General features: G+C 40.3%; 1 protein-coding gene across 2 annotated transcripts in view; it reads right to left on the bottom strand.

Moving 5' to 3' along the window:
- The window catches only part of gabra2a (gamma-aminobutyric acid type A receptor subunit alpha2a), a 37,993-nt gene extending 19,399 nt beyond the window's left edge, over window positions 1-18,594 (bottom strand). The window contains exons 1-3 of one of the 2 annotated variants that reach the window (XM_061886040.1): window positions 18,324-18,594; window positions 4,257-4,363; window positions 837-904 (exon numbers count right to left, since the gene is read on the bottom strand). In XM_061886040.1, coding sequence (XP_061742024.1) covers window positions 837-904; window positions 4,257-4,363; window positions 18,324-18,421 — 273 coding nt within the window. In that variant the 5' untranslated portion in view covers window positions 18,422-18,594. The remainder of the gene's footprint in view (window positions 1-836; window positions 905-4,256; window positions 4,364-18,323) is intronic. The other variant, XM_061886039.1, reaches the window with a different exon arrangement.
- Window positions 18,595-19,865: the final 1,271 nt, after the last annotated feature.

Consider the following 19,865-nt stretch of genomic DNA (forward strand, 5'->3'; position numbering starts at 1 on the left):
ACCTTAAAAGCATGGCAAAAATAACCGAATCAATCCAATCCAAGGTGTGTGTGCATGCGTGTCAGAGTCCACCCATCAAGGGGAGAAAAGAAGTATGGAGATAGAGGAGGGGTGCAATTATCTACTGCAAGTTTGATGAGGCATGAATGAAACATTAGTCCATCTCCCTATGTCTTTCTTTCACTTCCATGTCTCTGCTGCCCCAACATCTGTGCCACTTTCAGTCCACTTCTGAGTGGAACCAGGTGGGGAGGTGGGGGTGGGGGCTTGGTGCTTGAAATTGTGACAGAAAACTGAAGAAAGCTTTTAAGGCATGAAGATGTGCGTATAAGATGGAAGTATGCACATCATCTGCAAAAAGCAGAGACGCGATCATCTGGGCTCCGAACTGTCAAGAGTTCTCTTCTGGGTTTTTTATGTTTGGTTCTCGAACGAGCGAGCAAACGGGTCTGTGTTCTTCTTCTGTTGTTGTTCCGGGTCAATCCAAGACGAGGATGCTGAAAAGAGACATTGCGCATGCGTCGTCTACCCATGTGTCCAAAAATGGAACGGGAAATAGAGTAAATGGTTCTCCGCTCCACATTTTTGATTTTCAAACACATTAATGAAATCAGATCATCTCTGTTTCATTAAATAAAAAAATGGAAAAAATAGATTTTTATGTTACACTGTTTTTCTTGTCCAAACATCCTCCAAGTCCACAGACCTTGAAGTGCCCACAATGTACTCGTGCTCAAAAAAAATAAATTTCTTGTTACAGCTGCACATCATCATTTTATAAAACTAATGGAGGATAACTAAAGATGACGCAATGTGGGTTCACTTGTGAGACTTACCATGTCTGTGTCCGACACTGGGCCAAAACTCGTCACATAGATATCAGTCTTGACTTCTGTCTCGCGATCTGTGTGGAAACATAACAGGATTCATTTCGAGAAATAAAACAGTTTTGAGTAATAAGAGCTCATCGAATGAGAAGGAATTTGCCAGAAAAAGAACTTTCTTTCAGGAACTAGCATGCCTGCGGTAGTTGTGACCCCAAGATGCAAGAGACAGGAGAACGACGTGCAGGAGTCTTTATTCATACTCAACACAAGAGAGGAGCACTCATGCATACAGCAAAAAGTCTGTGACATCATCAATCCTCGAGCACTGACGGACAGGCAAGAAGCTGAAAAAGCTGGAGCGGAAGAGCGGGCAGCAGACGGAAAGGCTGAAAAGCAACCCGGCAAGAGACACATTCTTTGAAATAAAGAAGTCTAAACCTACTCGCCATGATGTCCTTCCTTGATGGTGCTTGGAACCCGCACGACGACAGCTTGAGTCTGTCACACCCCCATTATCCACCCTTTTATGACGAGCATATAACACTGTGCACCCATGCTACTGTGGGCTTGAGAACATAAATGGCGTTAATGATCGTGCACCGTGCTGGGCTTTTGCAGCACTCAAAGAATTAAGAATGCTTTTAGCGTTACACTTTAATTCCCCTCTTCACACCGTGATTTACAAGTTAAAAGCATAATGATATACTCGTAACGTGGAGGAAACGATTTGCAATCGAGGGCCCTGTATGGTTTTTGTACATCCCAGTTGCTTTTCTCTTGGTTAATATGCAGTGAAACATCGTGCCTCACAAATGAGTCCATTTGCCCGCGTATCATCGTGTGGACTTGAGTGCCCAAACAAAGCATCTTCCATTTTAGTACATCTGAAAATTAAACCAACCACGGAGGAAAATAAAGTTGTACCATAGTGTACTAGTCCTGTCAAAGTCAATAAGAGATGTTACGAGGCCATGGTTCCAGATTACTGTACTTGAATGCACCACACAGATATGCTACTCTAGCCAAATATCCATCCGTCTTCAACCGCTTATCCGGAATCGGGTCGCGGGGACAACAGCTCCAGCAGAGACCCCCAGACTTCCCTCTCCAGACTTCCTCCTGGGGCTCCCGAAGCTTTCCCAGGCCAGAGAGGGGATGTAATCCCCCTGTGGAGAGGCATAGCCGGCAGTCCGACAGCGAGGCAGGGCACGCCGGAGCCCACCCCAAGATGGCGGCAAGGAGGCGTGGACTGCGAGCAAGCAGCGAGGCTGGGGCGCCACGGAATCAACCCCGCAAATATTATCAGGTGCGTGGTCGCCCAGCTGGGCACAATTTAATACTCCTCTCGCACTGCATAAAAGGGCAGCGGCCGTAAACGTCAGGGGGAGAGACAGAGAGAGAAGGAGCCAGAAGGAAGCGGATGCTGAACGACAGCAAGAAAGAGCCACAGGATGACGAAGACGCACGCGACTGAAAAAGTGGAGCTGTAGAAGAAGCAGGACACGGCAAGGCTGAAAAGCAACTCCTAGAGACTTTTTATTGTTGAAAAATAAAAGAAAGACTAACCTGTGCCACAATGTCCTTCCTTGGTGGTCCGGAGAACCCACACGACAGCAAGAGACTGTCACACCCCCTATCTGGTCCTTGGCCTGCCACGGGGTCTCCTCCCGGTGGGACGTGCAACAAAGACCTACCTCGGGAGACGCTGGTGAGGCATCCGCACGAAATGCCCGAACCACCTAAGCTGGCTCCTCTCTCGGGTGACTGAACTTCTCACCCTATCTCTAAGGGAGATGACAGTCACCCTTCTGAGGAAGGGTTAGCTTGAATCCACCATCTTATTCTTTCGGTCATAACCCACACTTCATGACCATAGGTGCGAGTAGAAATGTAGATAGCTCAGTAGACCGAGAGCAAAGGGGACACATCGTAAATTCACGTTTTTTCTGCCCTTGGTCTTACTGTGGGATCTGTGTGTGGTGATGGAGGCCCTTTCACGTCATCTATTCAAGCTAATTGGTGCTGTGGAAATGAAAAGTGTTTCTTTGAAGACGGTGTTGCCCTTAGTTTTGACTACAGCAAATCATGTGAGTGATTTCTCAATTAGCCCAGCTTGTTCAGAATTTGCTTCAGGGCTGACGAGTGTTTGCTTGCAGCCCAAACATGTTTTTATACCAAAGATGGCGGACTCATCTAATAAGTGTTCCTTTGCGGAGTTGAGGGCCCTTCACCCGCCTCCATTTGCAACAATTTAGGAGTGGTTGTGCCCCATGAGTTGATGTTACAAGAACAGCAGAGTTCAGAAGAGTGGATCATTGATTTGTGTCATGGGCTTGCTCCTTTCTAGACTGGAATATGGAGTCAATATTCTTGTAAGGGGTTGCAACCCTCTCCAGGTTTGAGGGCGCACCCCACAAGGGGTGTGGCCACATCTTTGGCCCTGTTCAGGACATCTTTGCGGCAGTGAGCTGGGCTACACTTTACACGTTTGTCAAGTTTTATCCTCTAGATGCGCCTGGGCCATCCGTGGAGGTGTGAGCTTCGCAGCATTAGACTGTGTGCAGCTCAGCTTGCTGGCTGCAATCCAGAAACTGGCCATACCTCCCATAGTGAAACACCGAACAATACTAGAAGAGGAACTTTGGGTTACTCAGAGTAACCTTTGTTCTCTGATAACAGAGTAGGGTCTTTCACTTTTGATGTTCTCCTTGCAGGCACGGTAAGAAACTGTTTTGACTGATTTGGAGGGTCACAACTTGACATTTCTGGCATCCTATCAACCGACGGTGCCTCAGATACATCTTGAGGATCTCATGGAGAGACCACATCACCAATGAAGAGGTAGCGCCATTGTCTGACATAGTCTCTGACAGGAGAAGGAGAATGGCTGGACTCGTACTCCGACTGCCAAGAGAGAGACCGGCAAGTGTGGCAATGGACTGGGTGCCAGAAGAGGGAAAGAGAAAGAGGGGACGGCCAAAGAAGAAGAGGTGGAGACAAACAGCCAAGGAAGAACGTAGAGAGATGGGAGTCAGCTGGCATGGAGCAAGAAAAGTTGCCAGTGACCAGAACAAATGGAGGGGACTCGTCGCCAAATGTTCCAAATAGAACGGGAGGAACTAAGTCTAAGTCAGTCTGGTAAGTTTGTCGTTGGAGTTTCTGTTGCGATACAAAATCTCTTAGAGATACACCTCATTTTGACATGCTCTTTGGAACTGGTTAGTAACAAAAAACTAAGTACCAACATTGGATTGGTACGGTACAAAGTTGACTCAGCATCCTTCAGAGTTTGTAATAAAACAACTTTTGGAATGCCGGTTAAGTGATATGGACTGTTTTATTTGACATACTTTGTATTTGAACTTTTTTTCAGCCATTTAGTTTTATGAAGAACTTTGTAAGTTTTGAAACAGGCAATCTTAAACTTACCTCCCAAGCCCGGTCTCAACCTGTTATCATAGCCGTCCAGGAGACTGTCCAGGATCTTAGTGAACGTTGTGATGTCTTTGCGTGTGGCATTGGAATCGGCTTTGGACCTAAATTGAAACAACAGCATCAGTACTGATAATATGCACGTGGAACATAAAACCCTAAGAACAGTTTCTGCCTGAGGCGATCACTCTGATAGTCTAAACAGTCGCAGTGTGTCGCCCCCAAATAGGATTCTGTCGCAAAGATTTGGTGAGCTCCACAGTCCACAGTTTTCATCCGATCAAAACCATTCGAGTATCAAAACGTTTGAATCATGAGCACCCAAAAATATTTTTAAAACTATCCCGGATTACCCAGAATTCACGGTTTTCTGGGACATTTTGAATGAATGGGCCAATTTTGAAACATGCACAACTCCCACATTTCTCACCCAATTCAAACCCAATTCAAAGCCCTATTTTCACCTCTTCCTGGAAAATTTTCACATTGCACATTTTTCAACCGTTTTTGACCATCCCACCTTCAAAACATTCTTCTTAGTTGGGACACGAATGCTCCTGTATTGTATTTTAAAAATTCACGTTTTTCCCAAAATCCAGGAAATCTGAAAAACCCAATCTCAATTCAAACCGTTAAAACCTCAACATGTTTCAACCGATTGAAAAACCAACCCATTCATAACATCTAGGACAATTGTGCTGGTTTCAATATTTTCAAAGATTTCCGGTTTCCCGAAATTCCCAAATTCCCAGGAAATTCCCATTCATAGTTCAGCAGTGGCCTAAATACTAAAAAAAAAAAATTGCGCACACTGCTCTTCCAATACTGTATATCAAACGTAAAACATGTTTTCCCTTTCCCAAAACTCCCAGTTTTCCTAAAGTTTCCCAGAATTTTCTCCCCGTTAACAATGACTCAGCATTATACTATTTACTGCATATCCCACATTTCTCATCTGATTTGAACCATTCCACCATCCACAGACTCCACTCACCCTGGACAATCAAGTAAAAAACATAATTCCCAGTATTCCTGGTTTTTCAAAGCCCTATTTTCACCTCTTCCTGGAAAATTTTCCCATTGCACATTTTTCAACCATTTTTGACCATCCCACCTTCAAAATATTCTTCTCAGTTGGGACACAAATGCTCCTGTTATTGTCTTGTACAAATTCCCGTTTTTCCCATAATTCCAGGAATTCCGAAAAACCCATTCTCAATTCAAACTGTTACTGCCTCAACATTTTTCAACCGATTCAAAAACCAACCCATTCAAAACATCTAGGACAATTGTGCTGGTATCAACATTTTCAAAGATTTACGATTTTCCTGAAATTCCCAGGAAATTCCCATTCATAGTTCAACAGTGGTCTAAATTCTAAAAAAGATTTGCGCACACTGCTCTTCCAATACTGTATATCGAACATAAAATATGTTTTGCCTTTCCCAAAACTCCCAGTTTTCCCGAAATTTCCCAGAAATTTCTCCCCCTTAACAATGAATAAGTCTCACCTTAAAACTCATTTGTATACTCTAGCCTTTAAATAGACTCCCTTTTTAGACCAGTTGATCTGCCGTTTCTCTTCTTTTTCTTCTATGTCCCACTCTCCTTTGTGGAGGGAGTCCGGTCCGATCCGGTGGGCATGTACTGCTCGCCTGTGTATCGGCTGGCGATAACTCTGCGCTGCTGATCAGCCTCCGCTTGGGATGGTTTCCTACTGGCTCCGCTGTGAACGGGACTCTCGCTGCTGTGTTGGATCCGCTTTGGATTGGACTCTCGCGACTGTGTTGGATCCATTATGGATTGATCTTTCACAGTATCATGTTCTCATATGTTCTCATAGTCATCAGTATCATCAGTATCACAGTATCATGTTCTCATAGTCATTATTGTCACCGATGTCCCACTGGGTGTGAGTTTTCCTTGCCCTTATGTGGGCCTACCGAGGATGTCGTGGTGGTTTGTGCAGCCCTTTGAGACACTAGTGATTTAGGGCTATATAAGTAAACATTGATTGATTGATTGATTATACTATCCACTGCATATCCCACATTTCTCATCCGATTTGAACCATTCCACCATCCACACACTCCACTCACCTTGGACAATCAAGTCAAATCCATCATTCCCAGTATCTCCTGGTTTTTCAAAGCCCTATTTTCACCTCTTCCTGGAAAATTTTCACATTGCACATTTTTCAATCATTTTTGACCATCCCACCTTCAAAATATTCTTCTCAGTTGGGACACGAATGCTCCTGTTATTGTCTTGTACAAATTCCTGTTTTTCCCCAAATTCCAGGAATTCCGAAAAACCCATTCTCAATTCAAACTGTTACTGCCTCAACATTTTTCAACCGATTCAAAAACCAGCCCATTCATAACATCTAGGACAATTGTGCTGGTATCAACATTTTCAAAGATTTCCGGTTTTCCCGAAATTCCCATTCATAATCCGACAGTGGTCTAAATTCTGAAAATTTTGTGCCCGTGTTACACCGAACTTTCAACCGTCCACCTGCATTAATCTTCCAATATATCGAACGCAAAACATGTTTTCCCTTTACCAAAACTCCCAGTTTTCGCAAAGTTTCCCAGAATTTTCTCCCCTTTAACAATGAATCTGCATTATACAATCTACTGCATATCCCACATTTCTCATCCGATTTGAACCATTCCACCATCCACACACTCCACTCACCTTGGACAATCAAGTCAAATCCATCATTCCCAGTATCTCCTGGTTTTTCAAAGCCCTATTTTCACCTCTTCCTGGAAAATTTTCACATTGCACATTTTTCAACTGTTTTTGACCATCCCACCTTCAAAACATTCTTCTTAGTTGGGACACAAATGCTCCTGTTATTGTCTTGTACAAATTCCCATTTGTCTCAAAATTCCAGGAATTCCGGAAAACCCATTCTCAATTCAAACTGTTACTGCCTCAACATTTTTCAACCAATTAAAAAACAAACCAATTCATAACATCTAGGACAACTGTGATGGTATGAATATTTTCAAAGATTTCCGGTTTTCCCGAAATTCCCGCTTTTCCAGGAAATTCCCATTCATAATCCGACAGTGGTCTAAATTCTGAAACTTTTGTGCCCGTGTTACATCGAACTTTCAACCGTCCACCTGCATTAATCTTCCAATATCGAACGCAAAACAAGTTTTCCCTTTCCCAAAACTCCCAGTTTTCCCGGAATTTCCCAGAATTTTCTCCCCTTTAACAATGACTCAGCATTATACTATTTACTGCATATCCCACATTTCTCATCTGATTTGAACCATTCCACCATCCACACATTCCACTCACCTTGGACAATCAAGTCAAATCCAGCATTTCCAGTAGTCCTGGTTTTCCAAAGCTCTATTTTCACCTCTTCCTGGAAAATTTTCACATTGCACATTTTGCAACCATTTTTGACCATCCCACCTTCAAAATATTCTTCTCAGTTGGGACACAAATGCTCCTGTTATTGTCTTGTACAAATTCCCGTTTTTCCCAAAATTCCAGGAATTCCGAAAAACCCATTCTCAATTCAAACTGTTACTGCCTCAACATTTTTCAACCAATTCAAAAACCAACCCATTCATAACATCTAGGACAATTGTGATGGAATCAACATTTTCAAACATTTCCGGTTTTCCCGAAATTCCCGCATTCCCAGGAAATTCCCATTCATAATCCGACAGTGGTCTAAATTCTGAAAATTTTGTGCCCGTGTTACACCGAACTTTCAACCGTCCACCTGCATTAATCTTCCAATATATCGAACGCAAAACATGTTTTCCCTTTCCCAAAACTCCCAGTTTTCCCGGAATTTCCCAGAATTTTCTCCCCATCAACAATGAATCGGCATTATACTATCCACTGCATACCCAACATTTCTCATCCGATTTGAACCATTCCACCATCCACACACTCCACTCACCCAGGACAATCAAGTAAAAAAATCCAGGAATTCCCACAATTCCTGGTTTTCCAAAGCCCTATTTCCCCCTCTTCCTGGAAAACTTTCCCATTGGACATTTTTCAACCGTTTTTGACCATTCCACCCTCAAAGAATTATTCTCAGTTGGGACACAAATGCTCCTGTTATTGTATTGTACAAATTCCCGTTTCCCTCCAAAATTCCAGTAATTCCAAAATATCCATTCTCACTTCAACCAACTCAAAAACCAACCCATCCCTAATATCTAGGACAAATGTGCTGGTATCAATACTTTTAAAGATTTGCGGTTTTCCCAAAATTCCCAGGAAATTCCTATTCATGGTTCGACAGTGGCCCAAAATCTGAAATTGTGCGCCCGTTTTAAACCGACCTTTCAACCATCCGACCCACACCACTCTTCCAATACATCGAGCGCAAAACATGTTTTCCCTTTCCCAATATTTCCAGTTTTCCTGAAATTTCCCGGGATTTTCTCCCCATTGACAATGAATCAGCATTATACAAATCCACTGCACATCCCACATTTGTCAGTTGATTCGAACCATTCCAACCATCCACAGACTCCACTCACCCGGGACATTCAAGCCAGGATGTTTCCAGGTTCCAACATTTCCTTGATTACCAGGAATTTCCACCCATTGAAAATGAACGGGCAATATACAACCCTCTCTATATTCCACATTTTTCAACCGATTCGAAGCATTCCACCATCCACAGACTCCACTCACCCTGGACATTCAAGCCAGACTGTTTCCAGGTTCCGAAATTTCCCTGATTACCAGGAATTTCCACCCATTGAAAATGAACGGGCAATATACAAACCTCTCTATATTCCATATTTCTAGACCGATTCGAACCATTCCACCATTCACAGACTCCACTTACCATGGACATTCAAGCCAGGATATTTCCAGGTTGCGAAATTTCCCTGAGTACCAGGAATTTCCACCCATTGAAAATGAATTGCCAATATACAAACCTCTCTATATTCCACATTTCTCAACCGATTCGAACCATTCCACCATCCACAGACTCCACTCACCCTGGACATTTAAGCCAGATTGTTTCCAGGTTCCGAAATTTCCCTGATTACCAGGAATTTCCACCCATTGAAAATGAACGGGCAATATACAACCCTCTCTATATTCCACATTTCTCAACCGATTCGAACCATTCCACCATCCACAGACTCCAATCACCCTGGATATTCAAGCATTTCAGTTCCACTCACCTGTATCGGCGGACATAGAGCATTTAACGTGATTCCGACCGGAATTGAATTCTAGTAGTCTAGATTGTACAAAGAGAGCACAGTATACCAATTGAAATGATGTATGTGTTGAACATAACTGCTCGATAAAGCCTATTCTGACAATTGCCTCACTGACCCCAAAACACAATGTAACATGGACTTATTCCTTAAAAAATCTCAAAAAGAGGGGTGGTATTATTTTAGGGGTGCACATGAAAACAGCAGGTTTAAGTTGGAGGATAAAACCAACACCCATTCAGGAGACCGCCACTGGAAACGGGATCAATCTATTGATCGATGGCTGCACATGTGCCGGTCTCCCTGGACGCCGAGAGGCTGATGGTACCTCTCATAACAACCCAGGGTTTATTTCTGGCTTCTTGAAAGGAGCCGGATCCTAAGGAGCCATTCCTTGCCAACGGAAAACAAATCACTTGTAGCTGTTTCAGCATAAGATACCATTTGGATTCCAATAATTCAAATGTACACATTCTATATTCATACTCCATTCCTCGTCCACGAGTGCGCCTCGACTTCCCCTTCGGACCTTGGACTGCCACCCTCGATCCTCAACCCCCGCCTGCCCCACGGACTGCCTTCATGCCTTGTTCATCCTCTCGAGTCAACACTGGGTAACACACGCTACAGCTAATCACACACATCGCCTCATACACACACACACACACACACTTGGATTTTTGTCACACACCATTCTATTGTTTAATAAATTATATTGTTCATTATGTATTAAATTATATATTTTATATATACATATAATAAATACATAGATTAAATATTGCCCCCTTGTGGTTCTGTGCCGTCACAACTCCCTCCTGTATGCATAACACTCGTCATCGATTATTTTAACGATTGATCGAGAAATCAAATTACGAAGCAAGGGATTTACTTGGAAATTCAGATTACGGTCATTTTAGGCTTGTGTTTATAACAAAAGTAAGAGAGTATTTAAGTGTGTTTTCCACAAACAACTAAAGGACTATTGAACTTGTGTCCATTAAAAGCCATGAGAGTGCTGACAAAAACAAAGTGTATTGTTCTTAGTGGAAATAAAGGATTGTACAAATAGCAGCAAAGAAAACAAACTAACACCAAAGTTATCTCACTTCTTCAAAAGAAAAAGGAATTGAAGTTTATTATTGATTATTCATTAAGTCCTGGCATTTTTAGCAATCTAACCAACTTGATTATTTCTGAACGCTTAAGCTGTCTAGTAGATTGTCAATTTATTGTGTGACTGCTCCAAAACATTCACACATTTGCTTCTCTACACCAAAAATAATTCAATTTATTATTCAACTTATTCTTCTTTTCCAGATTTTGGCGCACTCTACCTTCCACATTTTTCACCTGACTCAAAGCGTTCCGACTTCAAACTTATTTGGGAATCACAGGATTTCCCTCGACAAGTTGCAAAAATTCCCAGATTTCCTGGAACATGTTTCCCCATTCTAAATTGGTTATGGCCATTTTTCAACCTATTCAAACCATTCCACCTGCAACACATTTCACCATCTTGGAAATTCCAACTACCATTTTTCCAAGTTAAAAAAATGTCCAGGATTTTCCAGAATTCCTGCTATTACAAAGCCCTATTTCCACCTTTTTTTCTGGTGACTACTCCTTCCACATTTTTCTACCGTTCCACCGTCAAATCATTCCTCTTAATCAGGACAAAAAAACGAGGCATATTTGTTAAAACCGGAAAAATTCCCGGTTTTCCCGAAATTCCAGGAATTCCGTAATACCATTTTTCAATTCAACATGTTCTACTTCAACATTTCTCGACCGATTTGAACAATTTCAACACCAACCATTTCAACTCATTAAGACTATTCAAGTTTTTTACCATTTTTAAAATATTCCCAATTTTCCTAATACCATTTAAAACTGCAACATTTCTTGCCCGATTTCAACAATTCCAACACCAACCAATTCAGCTCATTCAGCACATTCATGCTGCTAATCATTTTCCCAAAAATTCACCCTTTTCCCAAAAGTCCTAAATTTCCATGAAATTTCAATCGAGATAAATAGGACATTTTTCAAAGTTGCACAACTCTCACATGTTGTATCCAATTCAAACTGTTCCAACTTCAAAATATTCACCCTGAGCAAGAATTGTGTGCACTCCTTCAATAATTAGAAAAAAAAATTCCAGGATTTCCAAGAAATGCCAGTTTTTAGGGACATTTTCCCCATTCAATGATTGATCCATTTTCCAAATTTCCACAATTCCACATTTTACAATCGATTCAAACCATTCCACCTTCAACACAAACAACAATTTTCAACGTTCAACAAATTTCCAGGAATTCCTGGGTTCCTTCTAACCTTATTTCTCATTTTTCATCCCATTTCAACCATTCCACTGTCAAAACATTCTTCTTAGTCAGGACAAAAAAAACAAGTTGGTTTACGAACTTAAAAAATTCACCGGTTTTCCCGAAATTCCGTAATACCATTTTCCAATTAAAAAACTGTTACTACTTCAACATTTCTTGACCGATTTAAACAATTTCAACACCAACCAATTCAGCTCATTCAGGACATTCATGCTCCTAATTATTTCCGAAAAACTCAGATTTTCCCCAAATTACCAGGAAGTTTCCATTGAAATGAATGGAACATTTTTCCAAGTTGCACAATCCCCACATTTTCCAACCTGTTCAAACCATTCCAACATCAACACATTCCACTCATCCTGGACATTCAAACTAACATGTTTAAATGTTTAAACATTTTTCAGGAATTCCTGTGTTTTTTTAACCCTATTTCCAACCTTCTTTGTTTGACTAACCCTTTTCTTGTTGTCATCCCATTTCAACCGTTCCACTGTCTAAAACAATTTCCTAGTCAAGACAAAAAAAAATAAGTTGGTTTAGGAACTAGAAACATTCCCGGTTTTCCCGAAATTACATTCTACAATTTCTCAATTAAAAAAACTGTTACTACTTCAACATTTCTTGAGCGATTTAAACAATTCCAACACCAACTAATTCAGCTCATTCAATACATTCATGCTGCTAATCATTTTACCCCCCAAAAATCTCTATTTTCCCCAAATTTCCTTGAAGTTCCCATTGAAATGAATGGGATATTTTTCAAACTTCCACAATTTGACATTTTTCAACCTGTTCAAACCATTCTACCTTCAACACATTCCACTCATCCTGGACATTCAAACTAACATTTTTACACCTTCAACACATTTCCAGGAATTCCTGTTTTTGTTTTTTTTTAACCCTATTTCCAACCTTCTTTGTTTGACTACCCCTTTTCTTGTTGTCATCCCATTTCAACTGTTCCACTGTCTAAAATGTTTCTTAGTCAGGACAAAAAACAAACAAGTTGGTTTAGGAACTACAAACATTACCAGTTTTCCCGAAATCCCATTATACAATTTCTCAATTAAAAAAACTGTTACTACTTCAACATTTCTTGAGCGATTTAAACAATTCCAACACCAACCAATTCAGCTCATTCAGCTCATTCATGCTGCTAATCATTTTACCCCCAAAAATCTCTATTTTCCCCAAATTTCCAGGAAGTTCCCATTGAAATGAATGGGATATTTTTCAACCTTCCACAATTTTGACATTTTTCCACCTGTTCAAACCATTCCAACATCAACACATTCCACTCATCCTGGACATTCAAACTAACATTTTTACACCTTCAACACATTTTCAGGAATTCTTGTTTTTGGGTTTTTTTAACCCTATTTCCAACCTTCTTTGTTTGACTTCCCCTCTTCTTCTTGTCATCCCATTTCAACCATTCCATTGTCTAAAAATGTGTCTTAGTCAGGACAAAAAAAAAAAACAAGTTGGTTTAGGAACTAGAAACATTCCCGGTTTTCCCGAAATTCCATTCTACAATTTCTCAATTAAAAAAACTGTTACTACTTCAACATTTCTTGAGCGATTTAAACAATTCCAACACCAACTAATTCAGCTCATTCAGGACATTCATGCTGCTAATCATTTTACCCCCAAAAATCCATATTTTCCTCAAATTTCCCGGAAATTCCCATTGAAATATTATATTTTTCAAACTTCCACAATTCTCACATTTTTCAACCTGTTCAAACCATTCCAACATCAACACATTCCACTCATCCTGGACATTCAAACTAACATTTTTACACCTTCAACACATTTCCAGGAATTCTTGTTTTTGTTGTTTTTTTTAACCTTATTTCCAACCTTCTTTGTTTGACTACCCTTTCGTTTTGTCATCCCATTTCAACCGTTCCACTGTCTAAAACAATTTCCTAGTCAAGACAAAAAAACAAGTTGGTTTAGGAACTAGAAACATTCCCAGTTTTCCCGAAATTCCGTAATACCATTTCTCAATTAACCAATTCAGCTCATTAATGCTGCTAATCATTTTCCCAAAAAAAATCAGGATTTTCCCCAAATTTCCAGTAAGTTCCCATTTTAATGAATGGGACATTTTTCCAAGTTGCACATGTCCCAGATTTTCCAACCTGTTCAAACCATTCTGACATCAACACATTCCACTCATCCTGGACATTCAAACTAACATTTTTCCACCTTCCACAAATTTCCCGGAATTTTTGTTTTGTTTTGTTTTTATAACCCTATTTCCAACCTTCTTTGTTTGACTACCCCTTTTCTCTTTTTTCATCCCATTTCAACCATTCCACTGTTTTAAACAATTTCCGAGTCAAGACAAAAAAACAAGTTGGTTTAGGAACTAGAAACATTCCCAGTTTTCCCGAAATTCCGTAATACCATTTCTCAATTAACCAATTCAGCTCATTAATGCTGCTAATCATTTCCCCAAAAAAATCAGGATTTTCCCCAAATTTCCATAAAGTTCCCATTTTAATGAATGGGACATTTTTCCAAGTTGCACATGTCCCACATTTTTCAACCTGTTCAAACCATTCCAACATCAACACATTCCACTCATCCTGGACATTCAAACTAACATGTTTACACCTTCAAATTTTCAGGAATTCCTGTTTTTGTTTTTTTTAACCCTATTTCCAACCTTCTTTGTTTGACTACCCCTTTTCTTGTTGTCATCCCATTTCAACCATTCCACTGTGTATTTTTTTTTTCTTGGTTAAGACAAAAAAAAGAAAAAAAAGTTGGTTTAGGAACTACAAACATTCCCAGTTTTCCCGAAATCCCATTATACAATTTCCCAATTAAAAAAACTGTTACTACTTCAACATTTCTTGAGCGGTTTAAACAATTCCAACACCAACCAATTCAGCTCATTCAGGACATTCATGCTCCTTAACAATTAAAAAAAAAAAAATCCCGATTTTCCCCAAATTCCCAGGAAGTTCCCATTGAAATGAATGAAAATTTTTCCAGGTTGCACAATTCCCACATTTTTCAACCTGTTCAAACCATTCCAAAATTCAAAGTATTCTTACATTCATCCTCTTCTAGTTAAATCTATTTTTCCACAACTTCATCTCACACCTGGTAGTTGGTTGTCTTATTGAATTTAGATCACATCCATCCATCTTCTTCCGCTTATCCGAGGTCGGGTCGCGGGGGCAGCAGCCTAAGCAGGGAAACCCAGACTTCCCTCTCCCCAGCCACTTGGTCTAGCTCTTCCCGGGGGATCCCGAGGCGTTCCCAGGCCAGCCGGGAGACATAGTCTTCCCAACGTGTCCTGGGTCTTCCCGGTAGCCTCCTACCGGTTGGACGTGCCCTAAACACCTCCCTAATTTAGATCACATTTTGTAGTTATTTAATGATTTGACAGGGACATTGTACTTTATTAGAAATGACTGGAAATGTAGTACGTTACATCTGTAGTCCCTGGAGCCGTGTTAGAAATGGTCAACTTAAAAGCCGTAATGATTAGACAACAAAAGTACAGCAACAGTAGCTAAATGACATTTATATACAATATCCTATCGATGCATTTTAGTCTACGTCAGAAATTAGTGAAAGTAATAAAATTATTCAGTTAATACACGTGACTTGATGTCCACTTTCAAGGTGAGATGCATGATTCCTGATCTAGTTTGAAGATCAAGGAAAGGAGGACGCAGCTCGTCAGTCCATCACGACAACATCGGCAGTCCTACAGCTTCGTCTGAGCAGAAAGTCGACATTTTGTGACAACAGCAGCAGCACAATGTTATTTTGCGGGCTCATAAAATCCAAACCATGGTAGTAATTAAAACTCTTTAACTTTTAATCAGAAGGGTTCAATCTCTCGTCTGTGCTTATTTGAAGCCGAAACGACAAACGGCCTCAGATGTTTGAAAAAAAGCGAAATTTTTGAGCCAACTTTTGTATTGAAGTGGGAATAGCAAACTTCCTGCTGATTTTAGCCAGGGGGTGTCAGTGGATGAAATATAGGTCTAACTGAGACCTACTTAGTGGTTTTTGTTTCATTTTTCTACGTCATTCCTACTGGATATTTCAGACAGTTTTGTCTGTGTTTTTTCTTCCTAAGGGGTACTAGAGCGCAATTTTGAGTTTTTGGTTTTGCAATTTTCGCCAGTCCTGATGTGTGTTTGCAGTTTGGTGAGTTTTGAAGTATGTTAAGGGGGTCGAATTATAGCTCAAAGAAGCGGCGGAATAATAATTAAGTGAAGTGAAGTGTGAAGTGTATTATATTTATATAGCGCTTTTCTCTAGTGACTCAAAGTGCTTTACATAGTGAAACCCAATATCTAAGTTACATATAAACCAGTGTGGGTGGCACTGGGAGCAGGTGGGTAAAGTGTCTTGCCCAAGGACACAACGGCAGTGACTAGGATGGCAGAAGTGGGAATCGAAACCGCAACCCTGAAGTTGCTGGCACAGCCACTCTACCAACCGAGCTATTATTAAGAATAATAATAATAATAAAACCTTAGAAATTCAATAGGGTCCTCTATCCCAAAGGGACATGGGTCCCTAGATAGAGGTGACGTGATTAACAACAGGTGTGCGAGTCCAAATGAATCAGGTGAGTGACATGAGGACAGGTGAAAACTAATGGGTTGTCATGGAAACAAAGCAGGGAGTGAAAACCCCGGAACAAACCAAACAGAACATAGCCAAACTAAACATGATCACCAAGACATGACCCTTCGATATTTTATTGAAGGACTAAATGACAATAACAAACATATGTTTCATGTAGCCGAAGATTTTTTTGTTCATTTTACATTTTTTGTGGTCCCTTTTGTTTTGAAAAGTATCGAAAAACATTTCGTTGTCAGTACTGGTACCAAAATATTGGTATCGAGACAACACCAGAATGAAGTAATAAAGTCTGAAAAGCACTATATATTTTTTGAAATAATTATTGTTGATTAAATGTAAATGTGTTGTTTTTTGTTTTTTTTTACAAATGTATATTACACATACCACAAAGACAAAACTATGGACATAAAACAAAACTTGCAAACTATGGCATGAATAAAGAAAACTAACTTGGAACGAGAAAAGAGCATGAAAAAGGGCAGCATGGATCATCAGCATGAATAACAAGGCTGACTGCCTGGCAACTACAGGCTTAAATAGAGGTGATGTTAGGGCTGTGGATCTTTGGGTGTCCCACGATTCGATTCAACATCGATTCTTGGGGTCACCATTCGATAATATATCGATTTTTTCAATTCTCGATTCAAAAACGATATTTTTCCGATTCAAAAGGATTGTGTATTCATTCAATACATAGATTTCAGCAGGATCTACCCCAGTCTGCTGACATGCTAGCAGAGTAGTAGATTAAAAAAAAAAGCTTTTATAATTGTAAAGGACAATGTTTTATCAACTGATTGCAATAATGTAAATTTGTTTTAACTATTAAATGAACCAAAAATATGTCTTATTTTATCTTTGTGAAAACATTGGACACAGTGTGTTGTCCAGCTTATGAGATGCCATGCAAGTGTAAGCCACTGTGACACTATTGTTCTTTTTTATTATTTTTTATAAATGTCTAATGATAATGTCAACGAAAGATTTTTTATCACTGCTATGCTGAAATGATAACTAATATTGATACTGTTGTTGATAATATTCATTTTTGTTTCACTACTTTTGGTTTGTTCTGTGTGGTGTTTGTGTCTCCTCTCAATTGCTCTGTTTATTGCAGTTCTGAGTGTTGCTGGCTCAGGTTTGCTTTTGGAATTGGATTGCATTGTTATGGTATTGCTGTGAAGTGGTTTGTTGGATTGATATGTATATACAAAAAAAAAGATTAAAAAAAAAAGTGAGAATCGATTCTGAATCGCACAAGGTATTCGAATCAATTTTTCCCACCCTCTAGGTGACGTGATTAACAACAGGTGCGCGAGTCCAAATGAATGCGGTGCGTGACGTGAGGACAGGTGAAAACTAATGGGTTGTCATGGAAACAAAGCAGGGAGTGAAAAACCAGGAACAAACCAAACAAAACATAGTCAAACTAAACATGATCACCAAGACATGACACTTCAACATTTTATTGAAGGACTAAATGACAATAATAAACATAAGTTTTATTTACCCTAAGATTCTTTTGTTCATTTTACATTTTTTGTGGTCCCTTTTGTTTAGAAAAGTATTAAAAAGTACCGAAAAGTATCGAAATACATTTCGTTGTCAGTATCGGTACTAAAATATTGGTATCGAGACAACACTAGAATGAAATATTAAAGTCTGAAAAGCACTATTTTTGAAAATATTTAATATTACTCTTTTTTTTAATAATATCATTGTTCATTAAATGTAAATGTGTTGTCGTTCAAAAAAAATGTATATTACACATGCAGACTCATGAAAACAGGTCTCCTTTTCACCGATCGCGGCGTCAAAACCGGGATCGATCTTATTCCGAATGAATGGACGGAAGTCCTTACCTGGCGTGCATGGCGATCACGTAAAGCAGCAGGGAGGCGAGACGCGAGCTGCGTGGTCGTGACATGATCCGGGTCCTCCGAGACGTCTTCAAGAACATCAAAGGAGCCCGCTGACGTCGAACCCGCGGGTTGCGGCGGCGTTCGCGCGTAAATTTGGCGGGTTTTCCCTGCCGTGAAGGCGACAGGTGTCCGCGCCGATCTGCCGCGAGAGAAAGACCTCAAACAAGCCGCGTGACGAACGTCCGCGTGGAAAGTGAGCAGAGGGGAGGACGCGCCTAAATCGGTCACGTGACGCGTCGACACTTCACCCACCTCAGTACACTGGACACGATAATGGTGTTTTTTTCGAAGATGGCAGACTAACAAATGACATTTACTAATGTCTGATATCAGCTTCTGCTTATTGGAGGCGTGGTCGCGGGGGCAGCAGCCCAAGCAGAGTTGAATGCGCAAAATCCGTGAAGACAACCCTCGTTTTGTTGGCGGTTCTGATGAAAACATTTCAAATATGCGACATGTTAGGTCTCAAAGCATTTAGTGACACGCCACACCAAGTCAAAGTCGGGCTGGTATCGACGATACCTATCCGATACCGATACTTTGAGCAATACCTAAGGTGTCGATAATAAAACAAAAACAACAGTAAAAATGCAAAAAAGGCAAAACATTGGAGTTTGTTGAGAAAAAGCTAACATGGTGTATACTTAGTCCCCTATAACACAAGTTTTGTTTTTTGATATAAACAATATATGTTTTTAGCTTCTTTTTTTTTCTATTAAAAAGAATATCAAAATGGCCTCTTGATTTTTCAGTAAGCAGCCCTAAAGTTTGGACAATAAGATCTCCAAATAAAAGTAAAATATAAATAAAATATAAACAAAGTTAGTAAGTAAATTAAAACCAATGAAAAAATAACTAACTCAATTCATTTAAAAAATGACAAGAAGCATGATGAACATTGCTAAATGTGTCACTGAACATAAATATTTTCAAACAGGCAGAATTGTGGACACACTAAGGTATGCAGTTACACAATTTTATTATCATTTGTATTCTATTCTTAAATTGGGGGGAAAAACAGTAAAAATGTTAGAAGGAAAAGCAAAGAAATCAGAATGTAATGAGAAAAAACTGAAATCAATCAATCAATGTTTACTTATATAGCCCTAAATCACTAGTGTCTCAAAGGGCTGCACAAACCACCACGACATCCTCGGTAGGCCCACATAAGGGCAAGGAAAACTCACACCCAGTGGGACGTCGGTGACAATGATGACTATGAGAACCTTGGAGAGGAGGAAAGCAATGGATGTCGAGCGGGTCTAACATGATACTGTGAAAGTTCAATCCACAATGGATCCAACACAGTCGCGAGAGTCCAGTCCAAAGCGGATCCAACACAGCAGCGAGAGTCCCGTTCACAGCGGAGCCAGCAGGAAACCATCCCAAGCGGAGGCGGATCAGCAGCGCGGAGATGTCCCCAGCCGATACACAGGCGAGCAGTACATGGCCACCGGATCGGACCGGATGTAGCTATCCATC

This window comes from Nerophis ophidion, linkage group LG24, assembly GCF_033978795.1.
Source record: "Nerophis ophidion isolate RoL-2023_Sa linkage group LG24, RoL_Noph_v1.0, whole genome shotgun sequence".
Taxonomy (NCBI): Eukaryota; Metazoa; Chordata; class Actinopteri; order Syngnathiformes; family Syngnathidae; genus Nerophis; species Nerophis ophidion.